At 46.9% G+C, this 15,045-nt stretch overlaps 1 protein-coding gene across 5 annotated transcripts in view; it reads left to right on the top strand.

Moving 5' to 3' along the window:
* The window catches only part of FRMPD1 (FERM and PDZ domain containing 1), a 153,334-nt gene that overhangs the window by 131,329 nt on the left and 6,960 nt on the right, over positions 1-15,045 (top strand). For all 5 annotated transcript variants that reach the window (XM_043487306.1, XM_043487304.1, XM_043487305.1 and 2 more), the window contains exons 7-14: positions 1,378-1,473; positions 7,784-7,909; positions 9,006-9,125; positions 9,537-9,673; positions 10,670-10,796; positions 10,947-11,042; positions 12,776-12,958; positions 13,815-13,962. In XM_043487306.1, coding sequence (XP_043343241.1) covers positions 1,378-1,473; positions 7,784-7,909; positions 9,006-9,125; positions 9,537-9,673; positions 10,670-10,796; positions 10,947-11,042; positions 12,776-12,958; positions 13,815-13,962 — 1,033 coding nt within the window. The remainder of the gene's footprint in view (positions 1-1,377; positions 1,474-7,783; positions 7,910-9,005; positions 9,126-9,536; positions 9,674-10,669; positions 10,797-10,946; positions 11,043-12,775; positions 12,959-13,814; positions 13,963-15,045) is intronic.

Below are 15,045 nucleotides of genomic sequence, written 5' to 3'. Positions count from 1 at the left end.
TTTGTAAATCACAAATAATAAAGTATCAAGGAAAGCAGTCATACTTGGAAAATCCAAAGATTAAGATTTCTAAATGCCTAAAACCAGAGTCAGGAGACGGGAGCAGAGTGCAGGGTTTAGAATCCCGCGTCCCTGATTGAGTGTGAACTGGCCCTGGGGTATGAACACACTCCTTTTCTTCCAAAAAAGTACTCTGGCTTTCAAAAAAAAGTTATATAGAGTGATGAATGTGTCTTGCTTAAAAGATACAAATGCCCTTATGTTTAGAAGATACAAAATTCTTAACTGAAAAAGACTGTCAGTTTTCTGAAAAAAGGTGATAAGCTTCTAACCTAGGTGGGCTTCCAGAGATGAGAGCTGGGGGGCAGCTGTAGCTCAAATCCTGGAGACTCTAGAATCTCTTACAGGTTCCGGAGGGCACCAGCCACTTCTTTATCTACAACTCAACACTCAGAAGTCACTTTTTATGAGAGCCAGCCCTAAGGGTTTCTCCAAACCCAAAGGGAATGATTCCCTTTGCCCTGCTCTGCCTCAGGACTTCTGGCTGGCCTGGGGTCACCAAACACAGACCAGTCCCAGGCTTTCCTCCCTAAAAGCCCTCCAAGAGTGGCAGAACCCCTCAAGGGATCCCATGAATCCAGAGTGATAGTTGGGATGAGTAGAGGCCACTTGGTGTGAAGAGCTGACTCACTGGAAAATACCTTGATGCTGGGAAAGATCGAGGGCAGGAGGAGAAGGAGGTGACAGGGGATGAGATGGTCGGATGGCATCACCGATTCAATGGACATGAGTTTGAGCAAATTCTGGGAGACGGTGAAGAACAGGGGAGCCTGGTGTGCTGCCGTCCACGGGGTCACAGAGAGTCAGACACAGCTGGACAATGGGACAAGAACAAGAGGTGGAAAGCAGCCCTCTGCCCTGTGGTGACGCTTGACTACAGAGAACGCAGCAGGGACTCTCAGGGAGCTTCCTACCCCCCATTTCACCCAAGCCTACAAGGCACAGTGCGAGAATCTCAGAAAGGCCCATTTGGGGCAGTGGGCATGCTAGATGCAACGAGCAGTGACGTGTCAGCGGATGGTATCATACATGCCCACACAATGCCAGCAGCATGCCCGAAGAGTGGCAGGGCTCACTCTTCACCTTCTTCCCTCCTGTCAAGCAGTTCTTGTGGCTGGCCCTGGAACAAATCCTGTATCTGTGTGGCATAGGCCTCATCCCTTGCAGAAATCTCTGAATGTCAAGAGTCAACCTACAATGTGGTGAGGAGGTTGGGGAGAATCCTGCCCTCCACACCAAGGCAGGGCCAGGGAAACAGGCTCTGTCACACCCAGGAACAGGAAGAGAGAGTTTTGACACTGCTCTTGTGTTTTCCAGGGTAATTCTCTGCTGTGTATGCCCAACGTGCTCAAGTTGTACCTGGAGAATGGACAGACCAAAGCGTTCAAGTTTGAGGCACACACGACTGTGAAGGTATTCCGAGTAAACTTGAATCTCCTTCTGATGAGAATTTGCTGGCTCCCAGGAACCCCGGACATCTTGCCGGCAGCTGCCTCGGCGATCTCACAATCCCATGGTCTGAGCACCTGCAGTTGGCCAAACACTGTGTCATCTCAGTTCATTGCACAAACACCCAGCAAGCTGGTATTTTAATCACCCTCTTGCAGGGGAGGGAATCAGGGTCCAGAGAGATGAAGTACCCAGTACAACTCATTAGCCTTCCCCATTAACCACTGGGATTTCCTGCCTCTTGTATGGGGCTCCACCTGCTTCCTGAAAGGCCAGAGTCACTAAAAACCCAGGCAAAGTATCAGGGCAGGTCCAGGCCCCTGGGAATTCTGTTCTGGATGGAAGTCAGTTTGAATTAGATTTGATTAGGTTCCCCCAAAGGAGACACTCTGAGGCAGGTGATACAGAGAGAGGTAGAAAGTGGTCTCTGTCCCCCTAGCTTGCAGTCTAGTTGAGGGAAAATGGACCTCCAAGGAGCTCCTAACAGTCCAGGGCAGGATGAAGGAAGGGCTGTAAAGAGAGGCCCGAGGGGCGTGCTTAGCACACAAGAGAAGGAGCACTCTGTCTCCTCCCGTCGGGATGTCAGAGAAGGCTTTGCCGAGAAGCTGGACCTGAGCTGGGCTTTGCAGGTTGACTAAGAATTCATCAAGGGCAGGTGGGGGCACAGCTGTAGAGGGGTCAGGGGATTTCCGTCAGGCTGAAGAAGTCCCGTGAACAAGGCAGAGAGCCAGTAAGACAGGCATTGCCTGGGAGGTGGTAAACCATCCCATGGGACTGGAGCAGAGACCGTTTCCTTGTAGGAGGAGTGGGAGAGGGTGCAGATGGGCTGCAGGGATGGCCTTGAATGGCAGGCAGTGGAACTGGGATTTTATCCATAGACGATAAGGGATAGCACTATAGTTTTTCAACAAGGGAGCAAATAGTGTTAGAGGCAGGCTCCAGGGGAGAAACAGACAAAGGGGTTGTTCAAACGTTAGAAACCGTGTGGGAGCCAACGCTGAGCCCAGCTCCTCTGTTATTAGAGGAAGAGCAGGTTCAGGTGGGTGAGTACCCCTCTAGGTACTGAACAACATGCACACACACACACATTGCACACGCACTTGTGTGCACACATGCAAACATAATGCACGCATACCACCAGTGTTCCCCTGGCACCTTCCTATGGCAATTCCTATTGTTGTTCAGTCGCTCAGTCGTGTCTGACAGTTTGCAACCCCATGAACTGCAGCACGCCAGGCTTTGCTGTCCATCACCAACTCCCAGAGCTTGCTCAAACTCATGTCCATTGCGTCAGTGATGCCATCCAACCATCTCATGCTCTGTCATTCCCTTCTCCTCCTGCCCTCAATCTTTCCCAGCATCAGGGTCTTTTCAAATGAGTCAGCTCTTCACATCAGGTGGCCAAAGTATTGGAGTTTCAGCTTCAGCATCAGTCCTTCTGATGAATATTCAGGGTTGATTTCCTTTAGGATTGACTGGTTGGATCTCCTTGCAGTCCAAGGGACTCTCAAGAGTCTTCTCTAACACCATAGTTCAAAAGCATCAATTCTTTGGCACTCAGCTTTCCTTATGGTCCAACTCTCACACACGTACATGACTACATGGCTTTGGTTATATGGGCCTTTGTCAGCAAAGTAATGTCTGCTTTTTAATATGCTGTCTAGGTTTGTGATAGCTTCTCTTCCAAGGAGCAAGTGTCTTTTAATTTCATGGCTGCAGTCACCATTTGCAGTGATTTTGGAACCCAAGGAATTAAGTCTGTCACTGTTTCCATTGTTTCCCTATCTTTTTGCCATGAAGTGATGGGACTGGATGCCATGATCTTTGTTTTTTGAATGGTGAGTTTTAAGTGAGCTTTTTCACTCTCCTCTTTCACTTTCACCAAGAGGCTCTTTAGTTCTCTTCAAGTTTCTGCCATAAGGGTGGTGTCATCTGCATATCTGAGATTGTTAACATTTCTCCCAGCAATCTTGATTCTAGCTTGTGCTTCGTCCAGCCCGGCATTTCTCCTGGTGTACTCTGCTTATAAGTTAAATAAGCAAGGTGACAACATACAGCCTTGTCATATTTCTTTCCCAATTTTGAACCAGTCCATTGTTCCATGTGCAGTTCTAACTGTTGCTTTGTGACCTGCATACAGGTTTCACAGGAGGCAGGTAAGGTGGTCAGATATTCCCATTTCTTGAAGAATTTTCCACAGTTTGTTGTGATCTACACAGTCAAAGGCTTTAGTGTAGTCAATGAAGCAGAAGTAGATGTTTTTCTGGAATTCTTTTGCTTTTTTGATGATCCAACGGATGTTGGCAATTTGATCTCTGGTTCCTTTGCCTTTTCTAAATCCAGCTGAACATCTGGAAGTTCATGGTTCACGTACTGTTGAAGCCTGGCTTGGAGAATTTTGAGCATTACCTTGCTAGTGTATGAGATGAGTGCAATTGTGCGGTAGTTTGAACATTCTTTGGCATTACCCTTCTTTCGGATTGGAATGAAAACTGATCTTTTCCAGTCCTATGGCTACTGCTGAGTTTTCCATATTTGCTCGCATTTTGAGTGCATACTTTAACAGAGTCATCTTTTAGGATTTGAAGTAGCTCAACTGGAAGTCCATCACCTCCACTAGCTTTGTTTGTACTGATGCTTCCTAAGGCCACTTGACTTCATACTCCAAGATGTCTGGCTCTAGGTGAGTGATCACACCATCATGGTTATCTGGGTCATGAAGATCTTTTTTGTATAGTTTTTCTATGTATTGTTGCCACCTGTTCTTAATATCTAATGCTTCTGTTAGATCCATATCATTTCGGTCCTTTATTGTGCACATCTTTGCATGAAATGTTCTCTTGGTATCTCTCATTTTCTCGAAAACATCTCTGGTCTTTCCCATTTTATTGTTTTCCTCTGTTTCTTTGCATTGATTACTTAGGAAGGCTTTTTAAAAATCTCTCCTTGCTATTCTTTGGAACTCTGCCTTCAGATGAGTATATCTTTCCTTTTTTCCTTTGCCTTTTGCTTCTGTTCTTTTCTCAGCTATTTGGAAGGCCTCCTCAGACAGCCATTTTGTCTTTTTTGCATTTCTTTTTCTTGTGGATGGTTTTGGCTACCACCTTCTGTACAAAGTCATGAACCTCCATCTATAGTTCTTCAGGCACTCTATCAGATCTAGTCCCTTGAATCTGTCACTTCCACTATATAATCGTAAGGGATTGATTTAGGTCATACCTTAATGGCAGTTCCTAGGGCTGCCCCAAATGCTCTATTCCATTCCTACTTCAGCGTGACTGAAGAGAAGCTGGAGAAAGCCTGTCTGGCCCTGGGAAGTTCAAGCCCAGAGGAGGAATAAATAGGAGGGAGGAACAGATTTGTTCAATGTCACTCCTTGTCTGGCATTCCCTGGGCACTTCCTTATTTGCTATCTCACTTAATGCCCCCAGTAACCTTGTAAGGTGACAAGTGTTAACCCACTTTTCAGATGAGAACACCAAGATACCCAAAACTCATTAAAATCAGTTCTTCCAACTTGGTCTGTTGTCTCTGAACCCTGCCCTGGAGCTGACCATGTTGCCATTCAGCATAGAAGTTGTGCAAATGCATTAGACATGGTTTCTACTTCTGTCACCTTTGAGCAGAGTGTGCTGGAATGGGGGGTGCTTTATTCCAGTGCACTGGAATGGGGGAGGGCACTGGAAGGGGAGGGAGTCCTCCTTCAGTGGCCAAAAAGACTTTGTGATCATTCACAATAAAAACACACACCACAGGGGAATTAAAGCCAAGATGACACATGGAGTTGGGGAAATGGGCAAGGACTTAGCTAGTACAGTACTGGTTAATCTCACTTATCTGTAATAGCCAAATTTTTACAGAGCAAATCTTTTAGCTCTTTGTGACAGAAAAAGAGAGGGGGATATAAGCAAATCGTATGGGTAAAAAAGAGCAAAACCACTGTCAAGTCATCAGCAAGTTCACTTCCTCACTCCCTTACCAAGAGAAGCGAAGTCCTTACATTAGAAAACCTTCTTTCTCTAAATCAAGGAACATAATATGTCATTTAGTGATACTTTTGTGTGCTAGCAAAGCTGTTAATGATACAGAAATAAACTCCCCAGGGTCACTCTCTTAGGGAGCCCAGAGTCTTGGGGTGGGGCTGAGGTGAGGAGATGGGACCTAGGGTTAATTCATGAAGAAACTATGGCAAATGCAGTGTGTTCAGAAGCAGGAAAGTAGGATGTGAAAACGGGGTGCTGTGGGTTCCCAGGAGAGAGAGCTTCCAGCTAGGTAGGAAGGAACGGCCCCCAGGATATGGTGGCCTACGAGATCAACTTGGAAAGATGGAGAGGAATGGGTCAGGAGTGGTGTGTGAAGACAGATTTCCAGTCATGGGGAATGACACCAGCAAAGACCCAGTGATGGGAAAGTTTAGCAAGTATATGGGGCTTACAAGCAAAGTGCAACAGAAGCAGCAGCAAAGGATAAAGTGGAACAAATGAGTTGGCACCTGACACTTGAGAACCTCTAATGTTAAGCTGAGGGATCTGGACTTGGGTTAGTGGGCCATGATGGAGGAGGCTCTGAACATTCTTGAGCCAGGGAGAGCATGAGCAATACAAGGCTTAGACAAGTTCCTCTAGGTCAAGGGTCAGCAGACTCTTCCTGTAAAGAGCCAGGTAATGAATGCGGTAGGTTTCATGGGCCGGGGGCTTCTGTCATGGTTACTCACCTCTGCCACTGTGGAGAATGCGTGAGGCTGTGTTCCCATGTGACTGTAATTACAAAAACAAGCAATGGGCTGGATTTGGTTTCCAACCTCTGCTCTAGATGTAGGGTAGAGGTCAGACAGGGTAGCAGGGGAGTCCTTAGGACGTGACTCAACAAAGCCAGGAGACGTGTGTGTGCTCAAGCCAGATGGAGAATGGAGAGAGTGGACGGAGCCAGGAGAGGGGCTCTCCGTCATGGCCAGCACACAGCAGGCATTGAATTAATGCTGTTGAGTTTTGGAGGCAAATAAACTTTAGGACCTAGTCACTGGTTAGTTATGGGGGGTGATGGAGAAAGCAGGAGGAGGATTCAGAGTGGGGAGCCATGAGGAGCAGGTCGCACCCAATGGTTTGGCCCTTCCTAAATTTAAAATTCTAGCAGGACGTGTATGATGAGTCCATGATGACTGTTTACTCATTGAATGGAAGTCTATTGAGCATCACTGAATGCCAAGCTTTGCGGATATAATGGAGTACAAGACAAGCGAGGCTCATGTTCTGGGGGAGTCTAGCATCTAGCAGGTAAATAACAATAAGCAGGAAAACAGATGTCAGCAGCTACCAGGCAGTGGACACCTGTCATCTAAAGGCTATGTATGGGGATAGCCGTTTAATGCACACAACAGCCCCCGAGAGGGGTGTGACTATTGTGACCATTTTAGAGATGAAACCACCGAGGCATAGAGACAGTAAGCATGTTATCCAGGGACACAAGCTAGTGAGTAGACGTCTAGGTCTAGAGCCCACTCACTTCACTGTACTATTACTGAAGAACAGTGCTGTCATCGAAGAAGATCTCATAGTGATGAAGAAAATCAGCAGGACCCCGGGATGGAGAATAACAGGGACAGTCGCATTTAGATACAGAGACCGAGGTGGCCTTGGGAAGAGTGCAGGAAGAGTGTGCCAGGCAGAGGAAACAGCATTGAGAATGCCCCCGAGGCAGCAAAGGCCTTGTGATGCCAAGGGGCCCCTGTAGTGAATGAGTGGAGTGTGGCAAGGCAGCTCTGGTGGCCCAGTATCAGTTCTCGTCTCACCCCATCAGCCCCTCTAAATGGGCATCGTTATCCTCTGTTTCACAGGAAGAAACAGGTTCAGAAGCATCAGATTGATTTCCCTCAGTGGCATAGAGGGCAGGTGGTGGGATTATGTCTGGTAAGCAATTGACAGTGCAGACTCCAGAGATAGGATGGATCTGGAGACCTTGAAGAGCGGTGTAAGGCCCTAAGGGATAGCTTCAGCCTCCCAAGTAAAGCCAGAGAGGGCGGCCATATGGGGGTGGGGGGCTGGAGCCCTGAGGGGAAGAGAGCAGTGGGCACAGGGCCCTGAAGGGGTGATGAGGAGTCCCATGTGTGGCCCATCAAGATTAGCCTTCTGCATTGGCAGTGGACCCAGCCAGCACGGGCCTTTCTCTCCCTGGCAGCACGGAGGAGCAGAGGGGAGGCCGGGGAGTCCTCCCCGCTCTGTGCCTGAATGTGAGGGCCGGCCGCTCCTCGGTGACCCCTGTGCCTCCGTGCCCGCAGGACATCATCCTCACGGTGAAGGAGAAGCTGTCGATCCGAAGCACAGAGTACTTCGCGCTGGTCCTGGAGGAGCAGTACAATGTCTCACGGCTACACCTGCTGCATGAGGAGGAGCTCATCCAGCAGGTAACACCTGGCTCTGCTCCCCGTGGGGCGATCTGGGCGGGGTGAGCTGCATGCCTCGGCCACAGCCTTCGGGTACGGGGTGCAGCGCATCTGCAGGTTTGATGTGCTTTCTTGTGCCCAGACAGCACAGAGCTCACTCAGCCTGGTTTGTGGACACAGTTAGGCAGGCCTCCGTTTTGCAGACGAGGAGAAAGAGGCTTAGAGAGGTAAAGGTAATTTACTCAAGGTAACGCAACCACTAGACCCCATCTTTTGCTTCCAGCTCTGATGACCTTCCTCTGAACCTCCCACCTTTGAGGCGTCAGGGAAGCGTCTGTTGCCAGGTCTCAGCCCTTTCTGTGAGATTTGTCCTGAGCAGGACAGGGCTAACATAGTCAGTCGATCTGTACCACTCAGTCTTTTAGCCATGCAGTGATTTGTTATAACAGCTTTTAAAAGCCAAACACAGGTCAGTTCCATAAATTCTTGTTGAGTGTGTACTACTGTAAAGATGAGTAGGATTTCAGTAATTGGAAAAGGAAAGGGGGCTTTTTTAAGGAGAGGAGCAGCGTGAACAAGGCCTGAGCTCGTGGAAGCCGCTCCGAATGCTCCTCATTGCAGATGAATCCCTACCGTGGTCACTCATTTCCTAACATTGCTGCTTACAAACTTTAAAAAAATCACTTCTGTTCCATTAGCACTGGAAAAAGAAACCGCTGAGATAGCTGAAGTGAAAAAAAAGTAAGGTGCAGGGTCTATTGTATATTCCCACGTAATGTATTGCATACTATTATTTGTGGGAAATAAAGGCATGTACATTCATAGGAGCATAAATACACAGAGACTGTCTCTGGAAGGGTATATAAGAAACCAGATGCAGAGATTTCTTCTGGAAAGGGGAACAGATTGATGGGAGTGGGAAACAGTTCTTTTGAACTTTTTACATCTTATACCCATGGGAAAGTCAATCAAGGGCAAAGGTCTGTGCTGACTTGGGAAGAACTAAAACCGAAATCTCTAGGGACTACCTTTCATTGTCTTTTTTAATTTAAGTTGTTTTGTGGAATAGCGGAGAACAAAAACAGAAGATGAACCGCGTCTCCCTTATGCACTGCAGGTGGTGGAAAGGGAGGAGTCACATGACTGCCGCTGCCTCTTCCGGGTTTGTTTCGTCCCCAGGGACCCCCTGGACCTCCTGAAAGAAGACCCTGTGGCCTTCGAATACCTCTATCTGCAGGTGACCTGGGCTGCCCTTCCTAAATAACAGTGGTTTTTCTCAAAGATGGCACACTGGGTTATTTTGAACATGAGCTCAAGGCAATTAAGCAACTCCCCGGTAGGGATTATCTTGGTCTGGGGGAGAGTAGGCCTGATTATCCCTTAGAATTCCATTTTATGGCACTGAATTGCTATGTTAGGCGATTTGCAATATATTAATGAACTTAAAGCTTAGTCCTCAGTGTAGATTTACATTTTGTAACACCATTTAGGATCTTTAGAGTTACAGTTTTTACTGACAAAAGGGGCAACCAAGGTCACACAGGCAAGAATTGGCAGAGCCAGGTCTCCGAGTTGCCCTTCCCCCGAGAGCACTAGGAACCCAATCCGTGTTCTTGTTTCCCAGTGTCTCTGATCTCATCTCTCCCAGAGCTGCAGCGATGTGCTCCAGGAGCGCTTTGCGGTTGAAATGAAGTGCAGCTCGGCGCTCCGGCTGGCAGCCCTGCACATCCAGGAGCGGATGTACGCGTGTGCACAGCCGCAGAAGATCTCTTTGAAGTACATAGAGTGAGTGGCAGGGGACTTCGGTGTCCCGCCAGCAGCAGCTGTGTTGCATTTATCACTTGGCTGGCCCTGGGCCAGGACGGCCAGAATCCACAAGAAGCTGACGCTCACCCACCTCCCCATCTGTCCATTGTCTTCCCTTCATTTCCCTCTGCACCCTCTCCAGCACAGCCTGGCTTCCTGCGAGGTCAGAACCCGGATGCTCCCTCTGGGGCCCAAGCCAGCTCCAGATGGAATGACACAGGATCCCTTTGTAAATTCCCAGTTCCTGGGAGGATATCTCAGGAAATCAGTTGACAACTTCAGCATCAAGCTCTTCTGCAAGCAGGAATGCCTTGGAAGTTCATTTGCGTTGAACAAAATCCTATTGTAGAGCAGTTTCAAGTCCTGAGGCTCTGACACCTCCAGATTTTTAGCTTAAAATATCACTTTGCTCTGGGTGGTATCACCCAGATTTGCTCGCCTCCTCGCCAAATCTCAGCTGTGTCTTGCCTGCTGATGAATTATATTTAAAAAATTTTTTAAAAATCCTTGGCCTTCCCCTTGATATCCTAGGTGAAATCTCTAGAGAGTGGGACCTGAGAATCTGTATTTTTAACTCGTTTGTTGGGTGGGATGGTGGGAGATTAGGCTGGCATCATCCTCAAGCATGGCCTCAGGGATTCACATGTTTTGTGTGTTGCCCCCTGAGACTGTGCTGGACATGTGTAAGGAGTAATGGGCTCCTTGAATGATCATGGGGTTTAATTCCAGAACGATTCATTTTTGTGGTTTGTGTGTGTGTTTGTATAAATAAATAGGTAGATAGATATCACACATATACAGTCTTTATATTTACATATACTCCACAAGACCAGCCAGATATCTTCTGCTGAGAAAGAAGCTCATAATTACAGTATTCTTGGAACAATAACTACTGAATCAAATATAATTACGTTCTTCATTAGAGTCAAGTTCGCTGTAGACATGAGCCTCCTTGTCTCCAATGTCTCATGGCAGGAAGGATTGGGGAATCGAGAACTTTATATCTCCAACTTTACTACGAAACATGAAAGGAAAAGACATCAAGAAAGCCATCAGCTTCCACATGAAGAGGAACCAGAACTTGCTGGAACCCAGACAGAAGGTAATTTAGCCACAGCCTCTGCCAACCACACGCTGACTCTTGTGAAACCTCAGGGAGAGAATTTTCAACATTGCCTGCATTTTAGGCAAATGAATAGCTCTGACTTCAACAGTCTTTTTTTGTTTTCTTTTTTCTTCTCCCTTATTTAAGCAACTTATTTCTGCCGCCCAGCTGCGTTTAAATTACCTACAGATCCTTGGGGAACTCAAGACGTACGGTGGGAAAATCTTTAATGCTACTTTAATGGTATGTATTAAAGAACTTCTTATAAGGGATGCAAGAGAGCCTCTGAACATCAATGTATCTTTTAGTCTAAAATCCCTGAGGACTGTCATGGACTAGAATTTGTCTGGGAAAGTGAACATTATGACGTCAGGGAGCGTCTATCATGCCATTGCTTGACACCAGCCCTCTGACAGATGCTGGGGGAGGCAGAGCTGAATGAGACACAGTTCCCATCCTCAAATGATGCAACGAGGCACCAAACAGGGCAGAGCAAAGCCATGAGAGGCACAGGACCATTACTGGGAAGTCAAAGACAGAGACCACCACTGCCAGCTTCGGGTTGAATGGGGAAGGAGAAGGGATTAAGGAAAAGCAAGAAGATTGCATTGGGCCAGATTTCAGAGGAAAGGCATTCTGAGGGCAAGATACTGTGATCAGTTTACCCTGGAGCTTTGGGTCTATGAAAGTGAAGAGGAAAAAAGGGAAATCATGAAGAAAAGATAAGAATGTTAGACTGGAGGCTGGGGCCCTGATCATTCAGGAGGGAAGAAGTGAGGAGTGGACCTGAGAAGGGAAAGCAAGAAAGAGTCCTCTGCTCTGTTACCCATTCCCCCCTTGGTCTGCTTTTTGGAGCCTAGACCTGGAGCTCTGTGCTCTGGTGCAGTCGGTGATGTGGGATGTGGCTTAAGGGAATTCTGCCCCCACCACTCAGCCCCAGAACCCTCAAGCACAAAGCCAGACAATTTACCAATTAGAGATTTAAAATAATAATAATAATAATAGCAAAGCTCCTTTCAGTGGATTTGGTGTGCTTCTCAGTCATTTACAGTGATGGGTTAATTTAATTAGGCTGCTGACCTAACAGTGTAGATGGAAAAAGAGAATTGATGTTTTGAAAGAAAGGAAGTGCATCTGATCATTTGGGGAAGAGAAAAATTGGTCCTGTCTTTGTACAAGTCGTGGACTAAATGGTGGAGGAGACAGTAGATTACAGAAAGGAAACTTGAAGGTACAAGAAAAACTACCCACTTTTCTCTAGGGCTAATCCTGCCCTCTGCCAACTTTCTGGTTCCTGTCTCCAACTCCTCTTTACCTTTCATGTCTAAGGAAAGACCTGGGAGTGGGAGAAGAAACAATTACATTGAGCTGGCTCAGGGTGCTTGCTGGTCACTGGAGGTACAGACATAGACATACACAGACTCTGTTGTCAGGGACCTTAATGGAATATGCAACCCAAATACAAATAATAACAGTAAGAAGTCTGAGCTTAGAAGTCCTAGAAATCCTAGTCCTAGACTAATCCCATGCTGTCCGAGAAGGACAGAGGACGTGGTGTGGAATCAACAGAGAAAAGGACTGTTCTGGTTTGAGGAGCAAATCAGGTGGCGTTTTCAATGGGCAGTAGGTGTTGATGGAAGGTTCTAAAAAAGGGTGGGTTTTCAATAGGTAATGATAACAAGGGATTCCAAGTGGAGGGCACAATGTGAATTTAGGCACATAGGTGTGAAAGTATATGGTTGTGTTTATGGAACAGGTAAAAGTCCCGTGGTTGGATCCTCTATTGTGAAGAGTATTATGGGAGATAAATTTATACTGAGTTTATCTGTAGAGGGGGCCCAGGTTAGGCTATCACCTAACTTGGTCATCTAGAGGGGTGGTGAGGGGTTTTCAGAGAGAGGTATCATGTCCTACGTGTATAATGTATTTCCCCTAGCTTGTGAATGGAAACTAATTCCCCTTCCTGCCCTCTGCAGTTACAGGACAGAGAATCCTACATTGCCCTTCTGGTTGGAGCCAAGTATGGCATTAGCCAAATAATCAATAGCAAACTCAACATCATGTCCACGTTGGCAGAGTTTGCCAACATCAGCCGTGTAGAGCTGACAGAAGAGTCTGAGAAAGTGAGCGTGGTCAAAGTGTATCTTCAGGATGTCAAGGTAATGCATGGGGAAGGAAGTTTGAATCCAGCTTCTGGAATCTGGGGCTAAATTACTTGAGGGTAGTTTATGTGAGTTTGGATATTAACAGAGTCTCCTGTCCAACATTTTCTTAAGAGATGGAATTGTCCATCCTGTCCCATCAAAGGGAAAGTAATGAACAGGGTACATTTTCCCGGGGAAGGTCCTAAAAAGTTTTTTTTCTATAAACTGAGCTTGACCGTGTAGTTTCCTGACAGGTTCAGCAACCTAGATGGGAGCATCAGAGGGTATTATCACACACATTAGACCAGAATGGCTGCCCAAGATTTGGGGTGATAGCAATTAAAATAGATCAGTGGCATAGATTACTTCCTGTACCTCTCTGGAAGGTCCTACGTTTATCCTGCTTCCTTTGACTTAATCCCAACATGCTCAGGACTGGTGCTTCATTCTTCTTATCCCCCTCTCCTTCCTTCTCTACTCGATCCTGCTCCTTTTTCTTTTCCAGGTCAGGTCTTGGAGAAGCCCCATAGCATGAATGAGCATGGTGGGGTGGTTGGGATGGGGGGCTGGGGTTGGGATAGAAGGACAGGAGACACTGTGGAGACTGGATGGGAGGAAACCACTGCATGTGTGAGTGCTTGTGTGGCTGTGTGTGTGCATACTCATTTCAGATCTTGTAGGTGAGAACAGATATATTGTCGGGACACCAGGGGGCCTATCTATGGACCGTGGCTGGATTTACCTGAAATCTTTCATGGGCCCCGCATGGCCTGGTTGCCCTTTCTATCGCTTGCTGCCAGCCTTCAGACTTTGTATCCCTTGTTGCCAGCCTTAGCCCTTTATGCGCCTAAGAGCCTCTTTACCTTCAAAGGTTCTGACTTTGCTGCTGGAATCCAACAGTGCAAAAGACCTAGCCTGCCTGATTGCTGGGTACTACAGGCTGTTTGTCGACCCGGTGACCTCCATTTTCCTCTGGCCGGGAAACAAACAGCATGTGCACCGGGTGTCTGCTGAAGAAGGTGAGGTGCTGAGGCTTGGACCCAGTGAGGACAGGCCCACTTCACTGCCTTGTAGGTCAAGGCAGCCTAAAAAGGGGATGGTGCATTGAGTGGAACTGAAGCTTCCACTCAAGGGGATGAGAGCTGCTTCTCCATTCATTTCTTGGTAAACAGCTGATCTGTCCAAAATCCTAAATAGAGAGGATTTCTTTGTACCTGAGAGTCCCATAAAGCCAAGGAAGGCTGTGGAAGGTCTCTGATTCCCTGTAGTCTTACCTACAATCATCTCTAAGATCCACAGTATTTTATCTTTGACAGTAAAACAAGATGTCACTTATTTGTTTAGAAAGTATAGCTGACCTAACTTCTCATCTCATGCCTCTTTTGCTTCTCTTGAATTATAATAAACATTCTCTGCCTTACATGTTTATAAGAACAGGGTGCATGGAGATAGGAGGTAAAAATCATATGACATAAGAAATGAAGTAGGGGAGGCCAGATTAGGTGAACGTTTTCCTAGTTTCCACCAGGCTTTTGCTTCAGCACTATTGATGCAGCATTCTTCCCAGTGGTTTGCTGATAAATGTTTAACAACTGTCTCTGCAGGGGAAGAAACAAAATGAAACAGAACCCTGATTTGAAGCAATTGCCTAAACATTGGCAATGGCATAAACACTCCCACCGTGTCAGCTATACTTTCTAAACAAATAAGTGACATCTTGTTTTACTGTCAAAGATAACATTTCAAGCCCCTGACATGCTGACACTGAATGTGGATGTGGGGAGAGGTGCTCCGCAGCGCACCATCGTATGGCATTTCCTCCATGTGGATAAGACAGGCAAAAGTAATCTCAGAGGTTGGCTGATAGGAAACTGAGAATTCAGAAGGGAAGAGTTTCCTGTACCTATTCCCTTTAACACAGCTTATTAACAAGGGATGATGCCTCTGAGATGGCACCCCATGGAGCCATGCTATTGTGGAGGTCTGGCGGGGTGGTCACAGGAGGCCTATTTCAACCTGTTTGAAATAGGTTATGACGAACATGGTGAAGTTACCCAGGCAGAAAGGGGAGGAGTGATCCTCTGAAGCAGAGGGACACAATG

The sequence above is a fragment of the Cervus canadensis genome, chromosome 14 (assembly GCF_019320065.1).
Source record: "Cervus canadensis isolate Bull #8, Minnesota chromosome 14, ASM1932006v1, whole genome shotgun sequence".
NCBI classification, from domain to species: Eukaryota; Metazoa; Chordata; class Mammalia; order Artiodactyla; family Cervidae; genus Cervus; species Cervus canadensis.
The sequence above is the reverse complement of the archived record's forward strand: the minus strand, read 5'-3'. Positions and strand labels throughout refer to the sequence as shown.